The 20,229-nt window shown below is 42.6% G+C and overlaps 1 protein-coding gene across 3 annotated transcripts in view; it reads right to left on the bottom strand.

The window, feature by feature from the left end:
* Positions 1–20,229, bottom strand: part of VPS13A (vacuolar protein sorting 13 homolog A) — a 489,236-nt gene that overhangs the window by 170,488 nt on the left and 298,519 nt on the right. For all 3 annotated transcript variants that reach the window (XM_033927056.1, XM_033927035.1, XM_033927045.1), the window contains 4 exons: positions 17,023–17,151; positions 16,444–16,577; positions 16,006–16,135; positions 2,785–3,017 (listed from right to left, as the gene is read on the bottom strand). In XM_033927056.1, the coding sequence (XP_033782947.1) occupies positions 2,785–3,017; positions 16,006–16,135; positions 16,444–16,577; positions 17,023–17,151 (626 nt within the window). The remainder of the gene's footprint in view (positions 1–2,784; positions 3,018–16,005; positions 16,136–16,443; positions 16,578–17,022; positions 17,152–20,229) is intronic.

Here is a 20,229-nt window from a genome sequence, read left to right as displayed (position 1 = left end):
TCCTTAGCTCAGTATCTCAGTTTGATCATGTAACACTTTACTACCGACAGCTGCATTGGCTGCCAATGGAGGCACGCATAAACTTTAAGTTCGCCTGCTTCTGCTTCAAAGTACTATAGGGACTAGCCCCTAAATACATAACTGACCTTTTCTCCTTCTCAGCCAACAAACATAAGAGAAGCTCACATTCAATCTTTGTTTCCCCTCCAATTAGAGGATGTAAACTCAAAAGACACCATTAACACCTTCTCTCACATCAGGCAGCATTATGGACTAAAGATCTAGAACAATTGCTTAAGCTTACACCTACTACCTATGGGAAATTCAGGAAACACCTAAAAACATATCTGTTCCTGAAATATATAGGTAGCTGACCCATACAACTCTCTCTCCTCAATAACTAATCCCTCGAGCTGTTAATCTCTAGTTTCCTCCATGTTAAGTTCAATCTATTTGTACCTTCTTTAATCTTTGTAAACCGCATAGAACTTCACGGTCCTGCGGTATATAAACTGTTATTATTATCTCCCTGTCCACCATCTCTCCCCAAAACTGACACCGAATGGGTTACAACATAACATATGAAACCAACTCCAACTAAAAACATTAATTACATAAAATCATTTCCCTACTATGAACAAGATCCATATTCTATGGATAACTAATCTTAGGTTCAAGATTCAATTTATTTTATATACTATATATTAAAAAAATAAATAAATTAAGTGGTTTACAATGCAATATATAAAGGGAAGTCACATAAGACAAAAAAAACAAAAACCAAACACCCATCAACATTTATTGCAAAAGAAAATAGGGGGAGTAAAGTTTACTAAGTACAGTAGTATAAGGATTAATGAGAGGATGGAAAATTACCACAGAGAGCATGATACCTTCTTATTCATGTGCCAGGGAGTTATGTCATTGAGAAGGGAAGTAGGAGATCAAGTAGGTGGGAAAGCTTGGGAGAAATAGTAGGCTTTTAGTGGCGATCAGGCTTCTGAAAACCTCTGTGCCTGCGACCCTGTCTCCCAGGCTCTAGCTTTGGCTCACTGGCTGCACGTAGCCAAATGTTGTATCTTCAAGGGCCTGTTGCTAGCATTTACATCACTAGGTATTTAAACGTCTATCATATTTCCCCTCTCCTGCCTTTTCTCCAAAGTATACAGATTGAGATCTTTAAGTCTGTCCCAATATGCTTTATGATGAAGACCACACACCATTTTAGTAGCCTTCCTCTGGACCAACTCCATCCTTTATACGATCTTTTTGAAGGTGAAGCCTCCAGAATTGTACACAATATTCTAAACTAGTCTTTAAGCTCGTTACATTAATGGGTGCTAGAATAGATGTGTCTTTCTTTCTGTCTCTCTCTCTCCTTGGCCGCTGGCAGTCTTTCTTTCTGTCTTGTCTCTCCCTGGCCCCCTGTCTGTCTTTCTTTCTCCTTGGCCACTGTCTGTCTTCTTTTTTCTTTGTCTCTCTGTCTTTAGCCGCTGTCTGTCTTTCTTTCTTTCTCTCTCTCTTCTTGGCCGCTTTCTGTCTGCCTTTTTTTTTTCTTTGTCTCTCTCTTTTGCCGCTGGCTGTCTGTCTCTCTGGCCCCCTGTCTGTCTGTCATTCTTTCTGTCTATGTCTCTCCCTGGCCCCCTATCTGTCTGTCTTTCTTTCTCTCTCCTTAGCCGCTGTCTTTTTTTCTGTCTGTCTCTCTCCATGGCTCCTGCCTGCCTGACTTTCTCTGTTGCGCCATGCCTGCCTGTCTCTCCGTGACCCCCTTCTGTTACCCCCCAAAGAGCAAACCAAAATTGCTGTCTGGCCCCAGCATACCCCTCCCCCCAAAGCAGCCCCCTTTCCCTCTCCCCCTCAACTTCCCTGTGCAGCAGTAGCACATCTTGTAATTCTTACCAGCATGGGAGGACTCATTCAACAACTAAACACCTCTTCTGACAGCCGGATGTCTTGCAGCACCTGCAGGAGACAAACTGCCATTGAAACCACCACGTGCGCCGTAAACAGCTGCAAGCGCCGCGAATGGAACACGGCAATGGAGGCACAAATCACGGCAGCAGGGATCATGGCCTTGTATGTGTGCATGCGAGCTTAGCGTTTTATTAGAGAGGATGAGGTCTCACCAGAGTCTTATACAGAGGTATCAATACCTCATTTTCCTACCGTCCATATCTCTCCCTATGCACCCTAGCATCCTTCTAGTTTTTGCCGTCACCTTTTCAACTTGTTAGTATAAAAACAAATTGGATCTAGCTCTGTTGGTAAGCATTCAGTGACAATTTGCTACTGCTGGAATAGGTAATAGAGATGTTAGTATTGAAACAAGTGAAGGAAAACGTGAATGCAACGGATCTACTGAATCAGTATGGTTTTACAGCAAATTTTAATCTAACATAAAATAAATATTTAATAACACTGTTATATCAAATGAATGTTCCAAATGGTAATGTATGTATCAATGATTTTTAAAAATATGTTGTCACCTATAGGTCAGACAAAGTGCATGGAAACTAGATTCTGGAGGAAGCCACAGCATGCGGCCCCCGTCAAGGACTGTTGCTGCAGTGTTTGGGTCACCTGTCTTCCTCCTCTCAATTCACCAAGCACAATGGTGCAAATGAGAGGTAATTGTAGGACTCAGACTATGCTTCCAAATTTATTCAACTTGCTTAATCATTCTTATGAGTAACATAATACCCAGTAGTACCCAATGTGTCTGTATAGATTAACAATGTGCTAAGTATTTCATAATCATTTTATTCATCGTTTGTATTACTATACCTTGTAATACCAATGTAGGATACTTCTTGTTTTGTACGGTTATTGACTAAAGAAATTCCAACATCTTGTAATGATATTGTGACTTCTTGTTCTGCCAGCTCTGCTTTTTCACTTTCACATGTTGCATCAAACACATCTCGATCCTCAGTAAAGAGTACAATCCGTTGCAAGCCTTCAAAAAATGAGACTAAATAGACTGTGTTTTCTTCTAGGTACATAATCTGAATCTTGTCCTGGAAAACAAAAGGTTCAGTTCATATTTTTTTGTTTTGATATGCAAAACCATAAAGTATTTTGTGTGAACAGGTCAGAAATATGACTTGAATACGAGAAATATTTGTGAGAACTTGCAGAATGCTTTATCAAGAAATCAGAGTCAAGAACATGCAATTTTACAAAGTTTATAACTAGGTGTTGAAGAAATAAATGAGCTCTGTGTACATGACACTATGGAGGTTACTTAAGCCTTATTCACAATTTCCACTTAAAAATTCCAGTATTTACACTTGGAAACATTATCATTTTTAGAAAGGGATCAATTTACAAGTGGATGACTTTATTACGTAGAAATTGCATTTGCTTTGCAGTGTACCTTTTGCCTCTTTCTTTCTGTGACTGGTAAATCCCTTACATCCTTCTCAGTAAACCCGAAAGCACAGTTACTTACCATAACAAGTGTCATCCAGGGACAGCAGGCAGATATTCTCACATATGGGTGACATCATCTACGGAGCCCCGGTACAGATACTTTAAAAATGCATTACCACTTTAAGAAATTCAGAAAGTTCATGATAGCCTGCACCGCACATGCACGAGTGCCTTCCCGCCTGATCTAGGCGCGCGGCTCCTCAGATCAGTAAGCCAGCTAAGAAGCCAACCAGGGAAGGTGGGTGGGTTGTGAGAATATCTGCCTGCTGTCCCTGGATAACATCTGTTACGGTAAGTAACTGTGCTTTATCCCAGACAAGCAGGCAGCATATTCTGACCTGTGAGTGACCTTCAAGCTAATCAAAATGGGACGGTGAGAGTGTTGACCTTTTAGGAAAATAAATTTCATAGTACTGACTGGCCAAAGTGCCCATCCCGTCTGGAAATGTGAGGTGAATGTATGAACTGAGGACCAAGTAGCAGCTTTGCAGATTTCATCAATAGAAGTAAAGCTACTGAAGCTGCCATAGCTCGAACTTTATAGGCTGTAACACGACTATCCAGTTGTAGCCCAGCCTGAGCATAACAGAACAATATGCATGCAGCCAACCAAGTGGAAATTGTTCTCTTGGAAACAGGATGCCCCAACTTAGTTCAATCAAAGGAGATGAAAAGTTGAGGAGATTTCCTATGTGGCTTTGTGCTGTCGAGATAATAGGCCAAAGTCTGTTATAATGCAGAGTGTGAAGAGCTGTTTCTCCTGGATGAGAATGAGGCTTAGTAAAAAAAACACTGGAAGCACAATCGATTGATTGAGATGAAATTCAGTGACTACTTTTGGTAAGAACTTCAGAAGGGTTCGAAGCACAACCTTGTCATGGTGGAACACTGTAAAAGGTGGTTCCTCCACTAGTGCTTGAAGTTCACTCACTCTTCTGGCAGAAGTGAGAGAGATGAGAAAAACAACTTTCCATGTAATGTAGTTGAGATGAGCTGTAGACATTGGTTCAAATGGAGGCTTCATCAACTTAGCAAGAACCACATTGAGATCCCATGCCATGGAGGTGGTTTCAGAGGTGGTTTAACATTGAAAAATCCTTTCATGAATATGGAAAACAAATGGTGAGCAGTGAGAGGTTTACCATCTACTGGTTGATAAAGGGCAGTGATAGCACTGAGATGGACTCAGATGTAAATTTGAGATCAAAGTCAGATAAATGACCAGTGGGGTACCGCAAGGCTTGGTGCCTGGACCCGTGCTCTTCAACATCTTTACAAACAATCTGGACATAGGTACAACGAGTGAGGTGATTAAATTTGCGGATGATACGAAGTTATTCAGAGTAGTGAAGACGCAGGGGGATTGCGACGTGACATAATCAGGTTCGAGGAATGGGCATCGACATGGTAGATGAGGTTTAACGTGGGTAAGTGTAAAGTGATGCATGTCGGTAACAAAAATCTCATGCACAAATACAGGATGTCTGGGGCGGTACTTAGAGAGACCTCCCAGGAAAGAGACTTGGGAGTTCTGATCGACAAGTCGATGAAGCCGTTTATGCAATGTGCGGCGGCGGCGAAAAGGACGAACAGGATGCTAGGAATGATAAAGAAGGGGGCTCACAAACAGATCAGAGAAGGTTATCATGCCGCTGTACCGGGCCATGGTGCGCCTTCACCTGGAATACTGCGTCCAGCACTAGTTGCTATACATGAAGGAGGACACGGTACTACTCGAAAGGGTCCAGAAAAGAGCGACTACGATGGTTAAGGGGTTGGAGGAGCTGCCGTACAGCGAAAGATTAGAGAAACTGGGCCTCTTCTCCCTCGAACAAAGGAGATTGAGAGGGGACATGATCGAAACATTCAAGGTACTGAAGGGGATAGACTTAGTAGATAAGGACAGGTTGTTCACCCTCTCCAAGGTAGGGAGAACGAGAGGGCACTCTCTAAAGTTGAATGTACAAATGTAAGGAAGTTCTTCTTCACCTAGAGAGTGGTAGAAAACTGGAACACTCTTCCGGAGTCTGTAATAGGGGAAAACACCCTCCAGGGATTCAAGACAAAGTTAGACAAGTTCCTGCTGAACAAGAACATGCGCTGTTAGGGCTAGTCTCAGTTAAGGTGCTGGTCTTTGACCAGAGGGCCGCCACATGAGCGGACTGCTGGGCATGATGGACCTCTGGTCTGACCCAGCAGCGGCAATTCTTATGTTCTTATAATCCAAACTAGTGAAACTGCGGTGGATTTCGGATCATGATGATGTAGAAAACACCAGGAAGAAAACTGTGTCCACTTTTGTTGATAACATTGTTGATTTGCTGGTTTTCTGGAAGCTTCTAATATCAAACGAACAGGCTGAGAGAGAAAAAGATCAGCAGGGCCCAGCCTGAGAAATGGCAAGCTGTCAGGTGCAGAGACTGCAGGTTAGGGTGCAGAAGCGATCCTTGTCTCTGTGTAAGAAGTGGTGGAAAAATTGGCAGAGGTATTGGTTTCTTGATACTGAGTTGAAGTAGAAGGGAAAACCAAGGCTGCCTGGGTCACCAAGGAGGTATGAATATCATGGTGGCTGATTCCTGCTTGGCTTTGACTAGCGTCTTTAGAATGAGAGGAATGGGTGGAAATGCATATAGAAACTTGAGTATTCAATCCAGAAGAAAAATGTCCGCCTCCAGACGTTGAGGTGAATAGAGTCTGGAGCAGAAACAGGATAATTTGTTGTTGTGGGGAGATGCAAACAGATCCATTAGAGGAGTTCCCTATTAAAAAAAAACTGGATGGAGAGCTGCAGAATCGAGTATCCACTAGTGAGAATGAAGAAGTTTGCTGAGCTTGTCTGCTAAGAAATTCTGATCTCCTTGAATGTAAACAGCTTTGAGAAAGATGTTGCAAGCAATCGTCCACAGCCAGATTTTCTGAGCCTCCTGACAGAGGAGAGAACCTATGCCTCCTTGCTTGGTGATATAGTACATGGCTACTTTATTGTCCGTGTGAAGCAAAAGGACATGGTTGATCATCAAATGCTGGATAGCTTTGAGAGCATAATAAATCGCTTTGAGTTTCAGGAGATTGATGTGAAATTGTTGCTTTTTGGATGACCAATGACCCTGAGTTTGAAGGCCATCCAGATGATCCCCCCAAACATAAGTTGATGCATCCATGGTCAGAACTTTCTGATGAAGAGGCGTGTGGAAGAGAAGACCTCTAGACAGGTCGGAAGAGTTGATCCACCACTGAAGCGACCGAAGAGAGGAGATGACAAAATGTGGTGCGAGAGGATTGATCGCTTGAGACCATTGTGAAGCCAGAGCCCATTAAGGCGTCCTGAGATGAAGTCTCGCAAAAGGAGTCACATGGACTGTGGAGGCCATGTGGCCCAGAAGAGCCATCATTCGCCTGGCCAAGAATGACTAGAGCTGGGCCCTTTGATCTCCAATCTTATTTAACATCTACATGAGTTCATTGAAACTTTGCTAACATATGCTGATGATATCTTCATATTACTTGAGGTTGATCCACATCTCGATAATTTGATACCCAGTATTAGCCATTGTATTATTAAACTTCAGTCCTGGGTGACAATGGTCCAGATGAAATTAAATGCTGCAAAGACTAAGCTTTTATGGCTTAGCCCAAAGTTAGATTCTCTCCCTTCTGCTGTGATCTTAGACTCAGGAGAATCTTTGAAAATTGATACTACTAGGTATTGTTATCGATTCTTCACTTACATTTAAGGACCAACTAAATTCACTTATTAAAAAGTGTTTTTTCAGCCACAGTGCTCTGAGAAGAGTGAGAGCACTTTTTCACCAACACTTCTCTGTATTGGTTCAATCAATCATTTTGTCAAGGCTGGATTACTGCAATTCAGTGTATTTGGGTCTTTCAAAGATCAGTCTGCAGAGACTTCAATTGATACAGAACACTGCAGCTAAACTTATCTTTCGTAAGAGTAAATTCGATCACTTAATCCCTCTGCTCAAGGAATTACATTGGCTTCCAGTGTATCTCAGAATTCAATTTAAGTGCATTTGTACTGCATTTAAGATCCTATTTGGCATTTTTGCCACTTTGATTCCTTTAACATAAGAACATAAGAGTTGCCTCCGCTGGGTCAGACCAAAGGTCTATCGTGCCCAGTAGCCCGCACCCGCGGCGGCCCATGAGGTCCATTGACCTGTTAAGTGTCCCTGCCTTTCCTGTACCTATCTCTATGTCTATCTGTTCCTGCTTTTCCTATACCTGTCTCTATGTCTATCTGTACCCCTCAATCCCCTTATCCAGTAGGTATTTATCCAAACCTTCCTTGAACCCCTGAAGCGTGCCCTGCCCTTCCACATCCTCCGGGAGCGCGTTCCATGTGCCCACCACCCTCTGAGTAAAGAAGAACTTCCTAGCATTTGTTCTAAACCTGTCCCCTTTCAATTTCTCCGAGTGCCCCCTTGTATTTGTGGCTCCCTTCAGTTTGAAGAATCTGTCCCTGTCTACCTTCTCTATGCCTTTCAGGTTTCTATCATGTCCCCTCTAAGTCTCTGCTTTTCCAGGGAGAAGAGCCCCAGCTTTTCTAACCTGTCAGTGTATGAAAGGTTTTCCATACCTCTTACCAATTTAGTTGCTCTTCTCTGGACTCCCTCCAGTATTGCCATGTCTTTCTTGAGGTACGGTGACCAGTACTGGACACAGTACTCCAGATGGGGGCGCACCATTGCACGATACAGCGGCATGATGACTTCCTTCGTCCTGGTCGTGATACCCTTTTTGATGATACCCAACATTCTGTTTGCTTTCCTTGAGGCTGTCGCACATTGTGCCGATGCTTTCAATGTTGTATCCACCAACACACTCAGGTCTCTTTCAAGGTTCCTTACCCCTAGTAATGATCCTCCCATTTTGTAGCTGAACATCGGATTCTTTTTCCCCACATGCATGACCTTGCATTTCTCCACGTTAAAGCTCATTTGCCACTTTTTTGCCCATTCTTCCAGTTTTGTTAGGTCCCTTTGGAGGGCCTCACAGTCTTCTGTGGTTCTAACCCTGCTGCAGAGTTTGGTGTCATCTGCAAATTTTATAACCTCACAATTGGTCCCCGTCTCCAGGTCGTTTATAAATATATTGAACAGGAGCGGTCCCAGTACCGACCCCTGCGGAACTCCGCTCATGAACCTTTGCCAGTCTGAGTATTGGCCCTTTACTCCAACCCTCTGTTTCCTACCCTCCAACCCTCATCTCGAGTATTGTGTTCAATTCTGGAGACCACACTACCGAAAAGATGTGTTGAGAATTGAGTCGGTTCAGCGAATGGCTACCAAGATGGTTTTGGGGCTCGGGGAACTCACGTATGAAGAAAGGTTGAGGAAACTGCGGATGTACTCACTGGAGGAGCGAAGAGAGAGAGGGGACATGATTGAGACCTTTAAGTATATTACTGGGCGTATAGAGGTGAAAGATGATATCTTCAGTCTTACAGGGCCCTCGGTAACCAGAGGACACTCGCTGAAAATCAGGGGAGGGAAATTTCAGGGTGATGCTAGGAAGTACTTCTTCACTGAAAGGGTGGTAGATCATTGGAACGAGCTGCCTCAGCGGGTGATTGAGGCCAGCAGCGTGTTAGATTTCAAGAGAAAATGGGATATTCATGTGGGATCTCTAGGAGAGTAAGAATCAGGGAGTGGGTCATTGGTATGGGCAGACTCGATGGGCTATGGCCCTTTTCTGCCGTCAGTTTCTATGTTTCTATGTTTCTAACCAATGTTTGATCCATCGGTAGACATCCCTTCCACCCCATGGTTCCACAACTTTTTAAGCAGCCGTTCATGGGGTACCTTGTCGAAGGCTTTTTGGAAGTCAAGGTAAATGATGTCAATGGATTCCCCTTTGTCCATCTGGCTGTTTATCCCTTCGAAGAAGTGCAATAAGTTTGTAAGGCATGACCTTCCTTTGCAGAAACCGTGCTGGCTCGCCGTCAGCTGTTCATTGCTTTCCATGTGCTTGCAGATGCTGTCCTTGACCAGTGATTCCATCATCTTTCCTGGAACTGAGGTCAAGCTCACTGACCTGTAGTTTCCCGGGTCTCCCCTTGATCCCTTCTTGAAGATAGGTGTGACATTTGCTATTTTCCAGTCCTCCGGGATCTCCCCAGTTTTTAAGGATAGGTTATAGATTTGCTGGAGCGTAACCGCTATTTTATTCCTCAGTTCTTTTAGCACCCTTGGGTGGATTTCGTCTGGGCCTGGTGATTTGTCACTCTTCAATCTATCTATCTGTCAGAGAATATCCTCTTGGCTTACCTCTATTCGCTCTAGCTTTTCGTCCTGATCCCCACTTATGATTTCCTCGGGTTCTGGAACATTGGATGTATCCTCGCTTGTGAAGAATTTGTTTAACCTGTCGGCTACCTCTTTTCCCTCTTTCACCATTCCCTTCATGTTTCCATCATCCAAAGGTCCCACTTCCTCCCTCACCGGTTGCTTCCCCTTCACGTACTTGAAGAATGGTTTGAAGTTTCCCACTTCCTATGCCAGCTTTTCCTCATATTCTCTTTTTGCTTCCCTAACCACCCGGTGACATTCCTTTTGTTGTTTTTTGTGTTCCTTCTGGTTGTCCTCAGTTGGGTCTTTTTTCCAATTTTTGAACGATATTTTCTTGTCCTTTATAGCCTTTTTCACTGCGTTTGTTATCCACACCGGGTCTTTTGTTCGGTTCTTTTTGCAACCCTTCCTAAACCTGGGGACGTACAGGTTTTGTGCCTTGTGCACTGTGTCCATGAGTAGGGACCAGGCTTTCTCTATGGTCTCCATCTTCCCTGAGCTGCTTCTGAGTTTTTTTCCCACCATTTTTCTCATAGCATTGTAGTTCCCTTTTCTGAAATTTAGTGCTGTCGTTGTGGTTCTCTTCACCTTTGATGTTCCTACTTCTAGTTTGTACTGGATCATATTGTGATCGCTGTTTCCCAGTGGCGTTAATACTACTACCTCCTTTGCGGGTCCCCCTAGCCCGTTGAGGATTAGATCGAGAGTGGCATCTCCTCGCGTTGGATCCTTGACCATCTGCTCCATGAAGCAATCCCTCACAGCCTCCAGGAATTTTGTTTCTCTCGCGCAGTCAGAATGTCCGATACTCCAGTCTATCCCAGGGTAGTTGAAATCCCCCATCACCACCGCACTTCCTCCTTTGCATTCCTGGATCTCATCTTGCCAGAAGTTCTCAAAAATTAAAACTTACATTTCCCTCTCTCAGTGGTAAAAACAGAACCTTTAAGATATTTAGTAATTATTTTGTTTTAAATTAACCGAATTCTGGAATGCTTTACCGCTTAAATTAAGAACATAAGAACATAAGAACTGCCATCACCGGATCAGACCTTCGGTCCATCAAGTCCGGCGATCCGCACACGCGGAGGCCCCGCCAGGTGTACACCTGGCGTAATTTATAGTCCACCATATCTTTATATGCCTCTCTTAAGGAGATATGCATCTAGTTTGCTCTTGAAGCCTAGGACGGTCGATTCCGCAATAATCTCCTCTGGGAGGGCATTCCAGGTGTCAACCACTCTCTGAGTGAAGCAGAACTTCCTGATATTAGTCCTGAACCTGTCCCCCCTCAGCTTCATTCCATGTCCTCTAGTCCGTGTCAAATTGGACAGTGTAAATAATCTTCTCTGCTCTATTTTGTCGATTCCTTTCAGTATTTTGAAGGTCTCGATCATATCCCCACGCATTCTCCTTTTCTCAAGGGAGAACAATCCTAGTGTTATAAGTCTATCCTCATATTCCAGTCTCTCCATACCCTTCACCAGTTTTGTTGCTCGTCTCTGCACCCTCTCCAGCAGTTTTATATCCTTCTTTAGGTAGGGAGACCAATGTTGGACGCAGTATTCCAAGTGTGGTCTGACCATTGCCCTATAAAGCGGCATTATAACTTTCTCCGATCTACTCGAGATTCCTTTCTTTATCATGCCCAACATTCTATTTGCCTTCTTTGCCGCTGCCGCGCATTGTGCCGACGGCTTCAGGGTCTTATCTATCAGTACACCCAGGTCCCTTTCTTGTTCACTCTTCCCCAGAGTTGCACCTGACATTGTATACTCGTATTCCTTATTCTTATTGCCTAAATGCATTACCTTGCATTTCTCCACATTGAACTTCATCTGCCATTTCTCCGCCCATGTTTCTAACCGACACAAGTTTAGGTACTTTTGCTTTATTCCAGAAAGTTCTGAAAACTTTTTTGTTTGCTAAACATTTTGGAAATTAACTATTTTAGTCTACTTTTTCTTGTCAAATTTATGTATTATGTTTTACATTATTGTATACCGAGTCGAGCTCCTCTTGGTTGATGACTCGGTCTATAAAACTAAGTTTTAATTTAGTTTTAGACAAAGTTAAGGTGTCCTGACGCTCTTGAGGAAGAAATGCCCCAGAATAACCAGAATACACTTTGCTGAGAGCGATTAAAACTGAATACCCAGAGGACCAAATTGGATAAGGGTGTCATGACACTGCTGAGGGAGACACGCCCTGTGTTGAGCAGGGCTCCTATAAATTGAACATTTGGAGAAGATTTAGGAATATAGATCTCAAATCCCAAATACTGAAGAAACAATATGGTGTGATATGCTAAGAACACACCCTATGGTCAAGGATGAAGAATCAAGTTTCCATAGGAGACTTGAAGGTTTGAAGACCTCAAGGTCATATTATTAGCACCAGGCCCCTGGTGAAAAACCTTTGGAGAGGATGCCCAGCCAAGAGGTTGAACCTTGTATTGATAGTGGTGAATGCCACTTGAAATCTGAACTAGGCCCTTAATACCCTGAAGCAAAGGGTAATGGTGATGGTACCGCACAAATAAGAACTGAGGAATGTTCTATATGTAGGGTACACCAGAAATCAAAGAAAAAACCTCTAGCTGATTGAGCAAGCATAAGCCGGTGCTGTGATCAAAAAGGAAAGAAAAAATTACATATGGAGTAAAAAAAAAGGGAAATGAGCCCCTGATATCCAATGAACAGAATAGGGAAAACACATCCTAAAAAGGATGTAGTGGCCTCCTCCTTCCCTACAGCCACTCCCAAACCTCCGATATAAAGAAAAAGGAGTGTAGGAGAAAAAACTTTGAAGACAATGGATGCCTGTTGGAAGGTACCAGCTAACATTGATGGTACAGTGGAAGACATATTTGAAGAAAAAAATACCCGGTTGGATCCTGCATTGTAGTAAAACCAAAGGAAGGATGTGAAGTGGTGGGAAAACTAACTTACAGGATCTACACCCCTGTTAGTTCCCATTATAGTATGCCAAAACGGTAACAAAGTAACAGGGAAAAAAAGAGCCACCTTACAGGCTCGATATCCCATGGTGGAATCCTGATGTCGTCAACGAAAGGAAACATGAACATCCAGAAGGTAGCGTGCCAATCAAACCATGGGCATAGATACAAAAACAGCTCTTGATGTCAACTGTAAAGCACTATAAGCAGACGGAATATTGTCAGGTGTGTGCTGAAAATTTGTAATTGAAGAAGACACTGAGGAATCTAACTTACAGACTCTACACCCATGTTAGATTCTCCAGGGTAGACCTTGAGAAGCAGAAGTTGTGAGACGCCTGATATGTAAGGTAGGTTGTAAAAAGAGGTGGAGGAATCTAACTTTACAGATTCTACACATATGTTTGATTCCCCACCACAGTCCAGAACAATCTGAAATTTTGCAAAAGGCAATGCCAATGGTGCTTCTGCTATGACATACTAGCAGTCGACGGCTCTGTCTGCAGATAATGATAGAGGGCAAATTTGTCCATAGTATGTCCCTCTGCTCTGTCAGCAGTGAAGCACAGACCTTAGGTGAAGAATATAAGGGCTGATTGATAAGAATGATCTCCCACTGGAAGAAACAGCAGATACAAACTGCCATGCAGAGGCAGTTTAAGGAGCTTCTTAGGAGGATGATCATAATCTAAACGTTCTAAAAAAAAGTCTGTATTTAGAATCTAACTCCAACTTCACTGAAAGAACTCTACTCTCTCTATGCCCTTCATGATCTTGTAAGTCTCTATCATATCCCCTTTAAGTCTCCTCTTCTCCAGGGAAAAGAGACCCAGTTTCTCCAATCTCTCAGCGTTTTCCATCCCTTTTATCAGACGTGTCGCTCTCCTCTGAACCCTTTTTGAGTAATGCCATATCCTTCTTAAGGTACGGCGACCAATATTGGATGTAGTACTCCAGATGCGGACGCACCATCGCCCGATACAACAGCAGGATAACTTATTTCGTTCTGATTGTAATACCCTTCTTTATTATACCTACCATTCTATTTGCTCTCTTAGCGGCCACTGCGCACTGTGCCATCGGCTTCATTGTCATGTCCACCATTACCCCCAAGTCCCTTCCTTGGGTACTCTCATTCAATAACATCTCTCCCATCGTATAGTTGTACCTCGGGTTTCTGCTTCCCACATCTGCCATCCCACATCTGCTTCCCACATCTGCCATCTCGTCGCCCATTCCCCTAGTTTGTTCAAGTCCCTTTGCAATTCTTCGAAATCCTCTTTAGTCCGAGCTCCACTAAATAGTTTGGTGTCATCCGCAAATTTTATTATCTCACACTTCGTCCCTGTTTCTAGATTATTTATAAATATATTAAATAGCAGCGGCCCGAGCACCGAGCCCTGTGGAACACCACTCGTGACCCTCCTCCAGTCCGAGTAGTGGCCCTTCACCCCTACCCTCTGTTTCCTACCCGCCAACCAGTTTCTGATCCATCTATGTATGTCTCCATCCACCCCATGGTTCTTCAGTTTCCGGAGTAGACGTTCATGAGGCACCTTGTCATAGGTTTTTGGAAATCTAGGTATATGATGTCTATGGCGGTCTCCTCTGTCCCTCCGTTTGTTAATTCCTTCGAAGAAGTGCAATAAGTTAGTTAGGTACGATCTCCCCCTGCAGAAACCATGTTGGCTGGTTATTAGAAGTTCGTTTCTTTCAAAATGTTCATCGATGTTTTCTTTTATCAGTGCTTCCGCCATTTTCCCCGGAACCGAAATCAGGCTCACCGGTCTGTAGTTTCCCGGGTTACCTCTTGATCCCTTTTTAAAGATGGGCGTAACGTTGGCTATCTTCCAATCCTCCGGGATCACGCCTGTTTTCAGGGATAGGTTGCAAATTTGATGCAGTAGTTCCGCTATCTCCTCCTTTAATTCCTTCAGAACCCTTGGATGGATTCCGTCCGGACCTGAGGATTAGTCAGTTTTTAGTTTTTCTATCTGCCTGCGCACAACTTCAAGGCTCACTTCCATGGATGTTAATTTTTCTGCTTGATTTCCATTGAAGAATTGCTCAGGTTGTAGCTTTGTTTTTAAATACAGAAGAAAAAAACATGTTAAATCTTTCCGCAACTTCTTTCTCCTCCACCACCACTCCCTTCCTGTCTCCGTCGTCCAGCGGTCCCACCTCCTCCCTAGCTCGCTGCTTCCCTTTAACATATCAAAAGAACGGTTTGAAATTTTGTGCTTCCCTGGCTAGCCTCTCTTCATACTCTCTTTTGGCTTTTCGAACCACATGGTGACATTCTTTTTGATACTTCCTGTGCTCTTTCCAGTTCCCCTCAGTTTTGTCCTTTTTCCATTTCCTGAATGAATTTTTCTTATTGCCTATCGCTTTCTTCATTATTTTAGTTATCCACGCTGGGTCTTTTTTTCGACTCTTTTTGCACCCCTTTCTGAATCTGGGGATATACAGATTTTGCGCCTCGCTCACCATGTCCTTGAAAAAAGACCAGGCATGTTCTACTGTTTGCCATTTTTTGGAAGTGTTCCTAAGTTTCTTCCTTACCATTTCTCTCATTGCTTTGTAGTTTCATTTCCTGAAGTTAAAAGTTGTCGCTATGGTTCTCTTTTCTTTCGGTTTTCCTATGATCGCTGTTTCCCAACGGTCCCACTACTTCCACTTCCTTTGCAGGTCCCCTTAACCCATTTAGGATTAGATCCAGAGTAGCATTTCCTCTCGTCGGTTCTCTAACAAGCTGTTTATTGTTTCTGTTTCTTAAGCACTATTGCTATTGTTATGTATTTTTACTGTGTATGTTTATTGTGAACCGCTTTGGTTTAAAGCAGAATATAAATGTTTTAAAAAAATAAATTAGGAATTTCCCTGAAACATGGTCTTATTGTAGCCCTTAAGGCCAGGACTTGGACAAGTCTGTCTCAGATTCTAGCAAAACTGTACACACATATAATTAAAGCATGCAAACATTTAACAATCATTTTCATTTCATTTATTCCTTGTCAAAAACACTAGAGGCTTTCTAGTCACTGACAAGTTTTAGTCCAGAGATATCACTCATGTGAGTACTACTATTCTGCTTGTTCTCATAAAACTATTCATTTAACATTCCCCCTTCTCTTGTATTCTCCTCTTTCCTTCTGTATTCTGAATTTCTTGTTCCTTCTCTATCTTACTTTCATATTTCTTTGGCTTTTCTCTTCTGTTTGGATATCAAAGCCACTGTTATATGCTGCTAAGTAAAAGGAATTAACTCACTTGAAAGGATTCCGTAGAGTTAAGCACAATACATACCTGAATATGAGTTAGTTCTCCATCTGCATTCCCACACCTCCACCACAGACTTCTGGAACCTGTTGTATCTGCCCATGTATACATCACTGCTTTTCCTGGAGGAAGAGTATTTCCTTTCACTGTGGCAGGACTACGATACAGAACAACAAAGACAATTCTATTTGTACAGGAAGTACAACACAAACTTGAAGGAGATCTAGCAATTCTGAATCAAAGAACTGTAATAACATAGCAGATAAAGGTCTCCTGTTAAGAGGGAAGGATATAAAAAGACTTGAAGTGATCCAGTGGAAGGCAACAAAAATGGTAAGGGGTTTGAACCAAAAGAAGTACCAAGAGAAGAGACTGTAAGACCTAAATATGTATACTCTGGGGTGGGGGTTAACTGTTCATAGTATTTACATGCCCTATCTTAGTAATCATGAATATAAATCTTACCTCTGGTGAAATTCAATTGTCTGTGTCTTGGTGTGGTTGATCAATAGGAATGGTGCAGCACCATCATGGTAGTCTGAGAATGTGATTACTGTGGAATGCTCCGCCAGGTTCACATCTGCTAAAATTCCTCCCAGCTATACCATGAAATGAGAATATAAATGCTTTTTGCATTTATTTAAAGAAATAGACATGTTTTCTATGTGTTCTAATTAATTAATAAAGAGAATCCAATATATAGCACAATTTCCAAAATATAATTAACAATTTTTTAAAATTATATATGATATTTTAATCAATTTTATTATTTTCTAATATAATAATCAATATAATAGACGGACATACATATAAAACTATATATATATATATATATATATAATTCATTGGACTAACATCAATGAACCACAATTAAAGCCTCAAACTTTAAAATTAAATAAGAATTGCCATGGCCATAGTTTTACAGAAAGATCTAAAATTATGAGACTTACTACCAATACTCTCTTTTACATGTATATAAAACATAGAGCCATAATTATCAAACAAGAAAATTTATTACTCTAATTACAAAGCAAGTTTATTTACCTTATTGTCTAACTGCAGCAAAATACTGTTTTCTTGTTTATTAAAATGAATCTTCTTGGGAGTAATTTCGCAGTTTGCAACTTGAATAAGCAAAGCATTTGTATTTTTTTCAGGCCAAAAAGGAACACACTAAAAACAAACACAAAAAATGTAAAAGTAAATTCAGAGAAATAAAATAGCATTTTAAACCTTTATTGCTGAAACAAAAGTAGAAAAATATGCATTTCAGTTTGAGGAGGTGGATATACTGTTGACCTAACATGGAAGTCAGCAAAGTCCTGTATGTGTAGGCAGAGAGGTTTGGGTTGCAACATTTGACTCTGTGTGTGCGTGATGGGATTAAGGTTTGCAAATTAGAATTAAGCTACTACAGCAGCAAGGACTGGAATGGAATGCGCAAGAACAGCAGATAAGACACACAATGTGGTTTAAAGCACAAATGAGAAAGAGATGGAACTTGGGAAAATTGGCCTTGGGAAAGTCATGCAAGAGAATTAGCACAAAGAAAGTAACAAAAAAACTTTTTTGCCTAGTTGCTAATGATTTGCTGAGTGAGAACAGGCAAGGAGGAATTATTTAATATATAAAAAGAGGTGTAATAATTTACAGAAAATTAGGGCGCCTTAGGCCACATCACTGTGTAGTGTCTGGGTAAAGAGACACTTCTTGTGAAAAATATTATAGCTGATTTTGCTTTTCACAATAAGGTTGATACTCATTATAACTTGATTTTTTTTCTTTTCTTTAAATTCAATTACCAATAAAAACAATGGAGTGATTTTCTGCATAAGTGTGTCTGTGTGGTCAATCTTTTGGGAGGATTTTGCAGCCCCTTCCCAGTTATGTTATATGCAAACTTATATCCTGCCAAATCCTCATTAATTAGAGTTCTAGATGGGTTGCAAGTAGCACATTGCTACATAGAATTCTGTATAGAGTTATACATGTTATAAAGAATTATATAAAATACATAATGCCCCTCCACCTTTTACAAAGCCACAGTAGCGGCTGCTGTGCGGCAATACTCCAACGCCCATTAAATTCCAATGGGTGTTGGAGTGATTACTGCAGCAGCCACTACTGCGGCTTTGTAAAACAAGCCCAAAGTTATCAAATTGTGCATACAATCTGATGTAACATATCAAAGATAGCAGCTGACCATTAACATTGCCTTTGTTTCGGGTGACTTGTATTATTAGTTTGAGTCTCTAGCTTTATTGGTTAAAAAACAAACTACAAAAGAAAAATGACAAATAGCAAAACTTCAGCTGTTAACATCAACAAAACTATTCTTAAATATTTAGTTTCTTAAAAAAAATCAAAAAAACTCAAGTTTCATTAAGTCAATTAAAAAAAAAAAAAAGTGTTTTTTTATTCACATTATTTTAATATACATGTCCAACAAAGATATACAAGAAAATGCAAGGAAATATCTCCTAGCCATAAATAGAAAATATATTACTTCTCAGATGAAAACATTAAGTCCACATCATGAGGAAGCACCAATTACAAGGCAAATTAAAATAAAATGTACCTAAGAAAAGAAAATGAGGTACTAACCTCACCTGTAGAAACAAATTATAATGGAATTATTATTTAGGCACCTTATCTTTAATAAAATTTTCTAAATGCAGAGTATCCATAAAAATATATTTTGATTCCCCAACAAGGCATCTACAGGGAAATTTTAGGTGGTCAATACAGAACACCCTCCCGTGCAGTGGTTTTCTCCTCTTCTGGTGATCAAACTCTGCCCCCTTAACCTGGAAGAGTTTTGGAGGGAAAAGTACCCTTGGATTTGGGAGGTGCCAAACTTGTGGGTGTGGTGAGTGCTATTGCAAGTTTTTCCTCTGTTTCTTCATTAATGCCTGTTCCAGTTAAAGAGACTGTTGTTTCTATTTCTAACCCTGATATGGCTTTGTCTATTGTTGATTATGCTACTACACTAGAAGATGTTTTAAAGCAGTGGTCTCAAACTTGCGGCCCGGGTGCCACATGCGGCCCGCCAGGTATTAGTGCTGTCTGTACTAGTGCTGCCTGTTCTTTTAAGCGTCCTATGGCTTCTACCCAGCCTCACGCTCTTACCTTCAGATAATTACCGCAGCCTGCAGAGAGGATTGCCGGTGCTGTAGTGATCCTTGCAGGCTGCCATCATTCTCAGCAGCATGTTCCCTCTGCCGCAATCTTTCCCCTGAAGTCAGAAGAGGGGCAGGATCGTGGCAGAGGGAATGTGCTGTGGAGGCTGATGGTAGCTTGCAAGGAACGCTATAGCATCAGCGATCCTCTCTGCAGTAGAGAGCTGCACGGGAACGGGGATGACGGGAATCCCGTGGGACCCGCGGGGATCCCGCGGGTTCCCCCTTTGGGTCACGGGGATCCCGTGGGGACGCCCCCTAGGGTCGCGGGGATCCCGTGGGGACGCCTCCGAGGGTCGCGGGGTTCCTGCGGGGTTGGATCGCAGCGGGGTTGCTCGAGCCGCGAGGGTAGTCTCCTTCTCCTTACCTGCCCTGTCGCAGCACACATCCGAACGGAAATCTTCCCGATGTCAGCGCTGATGTCGGAGGGAGGGCTTAAGCAAAGCCCTCCCTTCCTCCGACGTCAGCTCTGACATCAGGAAGACTTCCGGTCGGCTGTGTGCGGCAGGGCAGGTAGGAAGAAGGCAATGGCGTACGAAAGAAGGGGGAGGGGCGGACCGCCCCGGAGAATGTGCACAGCCGGTCAGATCCCCCGATCGACCGACAACAGGCCCGGCCGACAAATCTCCCTGCCCTGTAGCCGCGAATCTAAATTACCTCTTACAGCAGCTTCACTACTCCAGCTGCTGTAAGAAGGTAATTTAGATTCGCGGCTACAGGACAGGGAGATTTGTCCGACCGGGCCTGTTCTGTTGTCGGTCGGGTGCAAAAGCGCCACAAAGGTGGAGGCAGGGAGGGAGGAAAGGTGGAGTGGAGAAGAAAAGACGCTTAAGGGGGGAGAAGGCCGCTGAAAGTACTGGGGAAGACAAAGAGGTGGAAAAGAACGCTGAAAGGACATGGGGTAAACGGGAGAAAGGGGGGGAAGGACCCTGAAAGCACTGGGGAAGACAAAGGGGTGGAGAATGCCACTGAAAGGACATGGGGAAGACAGAGGGGGGAGAAGGCCGCTGAAAGGACATGGGGAAGGCAGAGAGGGGAGAAGGATGCTGCCTGACAGGACATGGGAAAGATG

The sequence above is a fragment of the Geotrypetes seraphini genome, chromosome 1 (assembly GCF_902459505.1).
Source record: "Geotrypetes seraphini chromosome 1, aGeoSer1.1, whole genome shotgun sequence".
In the NCBI taxonomy this organism is placed as follows: Eukaryota; Metazoa; Chordata; class Amphibia; order Gymnophiona; family Dermophiidae; genus Geotrypetes; species Geotrypetes seraphini.
The sequence above is the reverse complement of the archived record's forward strand: the minus strand, read 5'-3'. Positions and strand labels throughout refer to the sequence as shown.